Source organism: Pan paniscus, chromosome 8 (assembly GCF_029289425.2).
Source record: "Pan paniscus chromosome 8, NHGRI_mPanPan1-v2.0_pri, whole genome shotgun sequence".
Classification (NCBI taxonomy): Eukaryota; Metazoa; Chordata; class Mammalia; order Primates; family Hominidae; genus Pan; species Pan paniscus.
Genome location: NC_073257.2, coordinates 131,538,235 through 131,544,655, shown reverse-complemented (window position 1 = coordinate 131,544,655; position 6,421 = coordinate 131,538,235). Strand labels below are relative to the sequence as shown.

The following is a 6,421-nucleotide window of genomic DNA, read 5'->3' as shown; positions in this document are numbered from 1 at the left end:
AGGAAGTCGATTGAAGAAAAAAGCTTTAGCTCTAAAGAAAGATTTTGAGTTTCTCATTCCAGTGGACCACAAAAAAATAAAAAGGAAAGAAAGAAAAATCGCATTTGTGCAAAATCAACCATTTACATTTTATACTAATCAGTAAGTTATTCTTGGGCCTCGTGCTTGTTTGTAAACACATGCCTTCTCTCTTTCATTCTAACTGGAAACTTTATCCTTAAATCTGTTCGTGCAATAATTATGAAATGTAATTTTATTTTTAAACAATATATTTTCTTTTGTTTGTTAATTTCTTACTTTTTTTTTTTTTTTTTTTTTTTAGACAGAGTCTATGTTGCCCAGGCTGCAGTGCAGTGGCGTGATCTCGGCTCACTGAAACCTCTGCTTCCTGGGTTCAAGCTATTCTCCAGCCTCAGCCCCCCAAGTAGCTGGGATTACAGGCATGCGCCATGACGCCCGGCTAATTTTTTTTTGTATTTTTGGTAGAGACGGGGTTTCGCCATGTTGGCCAGGTTGGTCTCAAACTCCTGGCCTCAAGTGATCCACCTGCCTTGGCCTCCCAAAGTGCTGAGATTACAGGCGTGAGCCACCATGCACAGACTCTTTTGTTAATTTCTTTAATTTTTAAATTTCTATTGATATATTATAGTTGTTCTTATCCTGAGGATATTTTGATACATGTATAAATGCATAGGATCAAATCAGGGTAGCTGAGACATCGATCGCCTCTATGTATTTTCTTGTATCTTGATCGTTAGAGTGAAATATAAGGAACAAAAAACAAACATGGAGAAGTTACCATGTTTTTAGTATTTTTAAATCCTAAGGGTTTGAAAGGTATATATTTGGGATAATGGGCCTTTTTGTCTTTTTTTGTCTGAAGGAAATTTGTGGCCCAATAATTAGTCAAAATTATCTCCAAAAAATGTTAATGAAACTGGGCACCTTTTGGGAGACATTTTAAAATTATGTCAGCTACTTCAATGTCAGAGGGTGGACAGAGTTGGCTGAGAACAGTCACATTTAGACAAGAGTCTTGTGTGTACTCTTTTGGTTATGAAAATGTAGGGCAAGTAAGCACTCGTTGCCCTGAGTGAAAAGTGACATAAACATTTTTTTAAAGGGTTCATGAAGCCTGTCCCTCCCTTAATACCTCTTGATGGGAAAATTTCATTGTCAGGCTGGGGCTCACACCTGTAATCCCGGCACATTGGGAGGCCAAGACAGGCAGATCATCTGAGGTCAGGAGTTCGAGACCAGCCTGGGCAACGTGGTGAAACCTGGTCTCTACTAAAATTACAAACATTAGCCGGGCATGGTGTCGGGTGCCTGTAATCCCAGCTACTTGGGAGGTTAAGATGGGAGAATCACTTGAACCAGGGAGGTGGAGGTTGCTGTGAGCAGAGATTGCGCCACTGCACTCCAACCTGGGCAATAAGAGTGAAATTCCATCTTAAAAAAAAAAAATTAAAAATTGAGAGATTTCACAGGAACAAATTTCTGGTCTTTCTGGAAAATTGGAAATCTCTTGTAACACTGGACCAATGCCCCACATGACAATTGCTGCGTGGAGCCAAGCATCAGTCCCTGGGTCTGCCCCCAGCCTACATCCAACTTGTGACAGCTTGGCTCTGTCAATCCTCCACCTGGCTGGCCTCTGTGAACTGTGGGATCGCACCTTGTGGAAGGCTTGTGCTGGGATAGAGCTGACTCAGTGCTGGGGGATCCCTGAGGGGACCCCAGGATTTGAATTCCAGGTTCCTGGAGGATATCAGCTGAATGCTCACCTTTCTGTGTGCCCTGTAGGCATAGAAAAGTTTGGCGTTCAGGAGAAAGAGGGTACCAGAGCTCCAAGCTCGATCCGGCACTTTTGGATCCGTTTCCATCGGTTCTTACAGCTGCTCCTCAGACCCTAGCAGCCAAGATGGTGAAGCAAATTGAGAGCAAGGTTGCTTTTCAGGAAGGCTTGGAGGCTGCAGGTGATAAATTTGTCATGGTTGACTTCTCAGCCACGTGGTATGGGCCTTGCAAAAAGATCAAGCTTTTCTTTCATTCCCTCTCTGAAAAGTATTCCAACATGGTATTCTTTGAAGTACATGTGGCTGACTGTCAGGATGTTGCTTCAGAATGTGAAGTCAAATGCATGCCAACCTTCCAGTTTTTTGTTGTTGTTTGTTTGTTTGTTTGTTTTTGAGATGGATTTTTCCTCTTGTCCCCCAGGCTGGAGTGCAATGGCAAAATCTCGGCTCACAGCAACCGCCATCTCGCAGGTTCAAGTGATTCTCCTGCCTCAGCCTCCCGAGTAGCTGGGGTTATAGGCATGCGCCACCAGGCCTGGCTAATTTTTGTATTTTTAGTAGAGACGGGGTTTCTCCATGTTGGTCAGGCTGGTCTCGAACTCCTGACCTCAGGTGATCCACCCGCCTCAGCCTCCCAAAGTGCTGGGATTACAGGTGTGAGCCACCGTGCCTGGCCCTTTCCAGTTCTTTAAGAAGGGACAAAAGTGGGTGAATTTTCTGGAGCTAATAAGGAAAAGCTTGAAGCCACCATTAATGAATTAGTCTAATCATGGTTTCTGAAAACATAACCAGCCATTGGCTATTTAAAACTTGTAATTATTTTTATTTACATAAAGTATAAAGTATGGAGACTATAAACCCAACTGCCATCTGGATGACAACAAAATATGAATTCTACTCTTTTTAAAAAAAAAAAAAAAAAGAAGAAAGAAAAAAAGAGGGTATCAGAAACAGACCCAGAGATGACTGGGGTCTGGGAGGAGGAAGCTGGAGAATCGGTGAGTGTGAACAGTATGCGTCAGTCAGGGTTCGCCAGAGAAACAAAATACACATATACAGCGCTTGTGTGGTGGGGATGTGTATGTGTGTGTGGGTTTAATTTTTATTATAAATAGAGATGGGGTTTTGCCATGTTTCCCAAGCTTGTCTTGAACTCCTGGGCTCAAGCAATCCACCCTCCCCAGTCTCCCAAAGTGCTGGGATTACAGGCATGAGCCACCGCACCCAGCCATGTGGGTATTTTTTTTTTTTTAAGGAATTGGCTCACATGATTGTGGGGACAGACAAGTTGGAAAGCTGTAGGGCAGGGCAAGTCAGGGCAGGGCAGCAGGCTAGAAACTCAGCCAGGGCAGATGCTGTAGTCTTGAGGCAGAATTTCTTCTCCTCCGGGAGAAGTCAACTGATGGTAGATGTTAACCAAGTCTGTAGAATATCTACTCAGCAGCATCTAGTGTTGGAGTTAAATAGCTGGGTGCTATGGTCCAACCAAGGTGCCGCCTGAAACACCCTCACATGGTGGGAAGAGCGGTGGTTGAAGAAGGAACCCTGGAGACCTTGATGTTGAAGAGAGGGCAAGGGAAGAGGGTGAGTCAGAGCCTGCTGGGGAGGAGAGCTGGAGACATTGCATAACACCAGTGACAGTGTGCCCACAGAAGTGGTTTCGGTAGGGGTGGGTGCAGGAATGGATGGCTGTGGGTGGATCAGGACGTGGGAAGTGAGGGGACTTAGCTGGCTCTTCCACGACATGTGATCAGAAAGTGGGGGTGGTGAGCTGGGGGTGGTGACCCGGGCGCGATGGCTCATGACTGTAATCCCAGCACTTTGGGAAGCCAAAGCAGGTGGATCACTTGAGGTCAGGAGTTCAAGACCAGCCTGGCCAACATGGTGAAACCCCTTCTCTACTAAAAATAGAATTTTTTTTTTTAATTTAGCTGGGTGTGGTGGCACATGTCTGTAATTCCAGCTACTCGGGAGGCTGAGGTGGGAGAACTGCTTGAACTTCGGAAGCAGAGGTTGCAGTGAGCCAAAATTGCGCTACTTCACTCCAGCCTGGGCAACAGAGCAATACTCTGTCTCAAAAAGAAAAAGAAAAAGAAAAGTGGGGGCAGGGGGTAAAGTGAGGAGGAAGCAATTCTTTTTGGTTTGTGTTTTCTGTAGGCTAAGGACAAGAAAAGAGCCATTGGAGAGAGAAAGAGATGAAGTGGAAGACAGTGAGTGAGGGGCTGGCAGAAGGATTTCCCCTCTTCAAACTAGAGGAAAACTTCCTCAGCCTCCATGCAGCCGGCCAGATCCTAGGGCAAAGCTCTGGCTAGAGAAGGCAAGGACAGGCAAGAAAATGTTTTAGAAAAAGACCCTTTCCATCTGGAATGCTTTTTCCAACTCCCTTCACACCTTCAGGCTGGCTTCTAGTTGCACCAGGAACTCTGGGCCCACGTGTGAGGTGCGGGGGCAACACTGTCCATCGGGAGGACCTGTGGCTGCCTCCTCATCCCTTCCACCGAGCGCAGGATGGCACCATTGCTGGCTTCTGCTGCCCTCTGTTGTGGTCCTGTACCTCCTCACCTGCTCAGATGCTCCGCGGGGACTGATGGAGCTCTTCCTGGTCTCCAGTGGTTCTTACTGGGTAGTGCTGGACAACAGAGTACCAGGAAGGCAGGGACCTGGCCAAGCGCACATACGCATGAGTGGAGGAAATTTTACAATTTTTAGGAAGCAACAAAGTATAAAGTGGGAATTGCACATCTTCCTTACGTTTCTTTTGTTGTTTTTATTTTGAATTACGTATTGAGGGAAGCGCTACAATTTTTTCCATAGGTGGGTGTCTAGGGCTTCCCCAGCCCCGCTCTCAGCCCTCTGCACTCACACTTTTCAGAGCCACAGGATGTGTAAGGGCACCGGAATCACAAAGGGTGGGTGTGCCTGCTGGAGCTTTTTTTGTGCTACCTGAAAGTTCAAAACACGCTGGAACAGGGAAAGAAAGGTATTTGCCCAAGTGACTAAGACATGTTCCAGCGTTTTCCCACAGGCTCCTGCACATCCCAAAATAACTGCAACCCTGGATCCTGTCCGTTGGCATTCGATTACATTTGTATAATGTTACAGACAGTGGGCAGGCCGGCCAGCCACACTCACACAGGGGCTTGCAGGACCGCACAGCCCATAATGGAGCTCCACGCTATGCTTCCTGGCTAGGCTGCTAAGGGAGAAATACCAAGGCAGAGACCACAACAGTAGCCAAGTGCAGACCTGCCAGAAACATCCAGATCACCAAGAGGGCCCTTGGGCAAGGCCCTCCTTTCACAGATGAGAGCAAAGGGCACAGAGAGAGGAAATTACTTACATAAATTAACTTAAATAAATTACATATCTGGGAATTATGAAAGTTGGTGAAAGAGTTGGCCCTCAACTCACAGCTCCTAAAGAGGTATTTATTTGTGCAGGAACATCAATTTAGCCTTAGAATCCTAACATCTTAAGTGGAAGGGACTTTTAAGCACTCCCTGACCATCCAGGGTGCTTCTGTGCCCAGGTCTGGACAACAATGTGGGAAGAAGGAAGTGTTGGAATGAACCTGCCACCCCTCCGGGGATTCTATCTTGCTGAGGAAATGACTCAGGATGTTGAGAAAACAACTGGGTTTTGGCAAATGCACAGAAGGGTGCTAGGAGCTTTGGGAAGGGAGAGTCTGAGAAGGAATGCGTGGTCCAGGTGGGGAAAGTTTCAACCCAAGGTGGGCCTCAGAGTGGGAAGATCTGGAGGCTGGGCATGGTGGCTCACAGCTGTAATCCCAGCACTTGGGAGGCCGAGGTGGGCAGATCACTTGAGGTCAGGAGTTCAAGACTAGCCTAGCCTGGCCAACATGGCAAAAACCCATCTCTACTAAAAAATACAAAAATTAGCTGGGATGACGCACACCTATAATCTTGGCTGCTAGGGAGGCTGAGACAGGACAATCGCTTGAACCCGGGAGGCAGAGGTTTCAGTGAGCTGAGATTGCATCACTGCACTCCAGCCTGGGCGACAGAGTAAGACTCCATCTCAAAAAAAAAAAAAAAAATGGAGTCGGAAGATTTGGAAAAGCAGATAGAGAGGGCCCGAGCAGGCATCGCAGGAAATAGCCCTGACACTCGGTAGATGCTCAGTGGCTATAGCCCCCCAACGCCTACAGGGGCCAAGACAGTTGCGTCACCAAGAGCGTACAGCTAGCTCTATGCCCTGCTCCCCACACAAGGCCCAGGGGCCACCAACACAGGCCAGATAACTCCCGTCCTGATGCCCACAGCATGTCTCATTTGGATGATTGAAAATATTCCAACCACATTAAACAGCTACTTATTTGATGATGTTTAGTGATAAAAATACTATCAACTTAATCCAGTAACCACTCAAGGAGGCTTAACGTTGTATGAGGTCCATTGAGTCCCAAAGAGAAGTGGTCACATCATCTTTGGTTCTTTTTTTTTTTTTTTTGAGACCGAGTCTCACTCTGTTGCTCAGGCTGCAGTATAGTGGCGTGATCTCGGCTCATTGCAACATCTGCCTCCCAGGTACAAACAATTCTTGTGCCTCAGCCTCCCAAGTAGCTGGGAGTATAGGTGCATGCCACCACGCCCGGCTAATTT

General features: G+C 46.7%; 1 protein-coding gene across 1 annotated transcript; it reads left to right on the top strand.

Annotated features, from left to right (window-relative positions):
• Nucleotides 1-1,171: 1,171 nt before the first annotated feature.
• LOC100983479 (thioredoxin-like) lies at nt 1,172-4,516 on the top strand. The gene is made up of 2 exons (XM_034929821.3): nt 1,172-2,170; nt 2,492-4,516. The coding sequence occupies exons 1-2, from the start codon at nt 1,925-1,927 to the stop codon at nt 2,564-2,566; spliced, it is 321 nt and encodes a 106-aa protein (XP_034785712.1). The 5' UTR covers nt 1,172-1,924; the 3' UTR covers nt 2,567-4,516.
• The last annotated feature ends 1,905 nt before the right edge of the window (nt 4,517-6,421 follow it).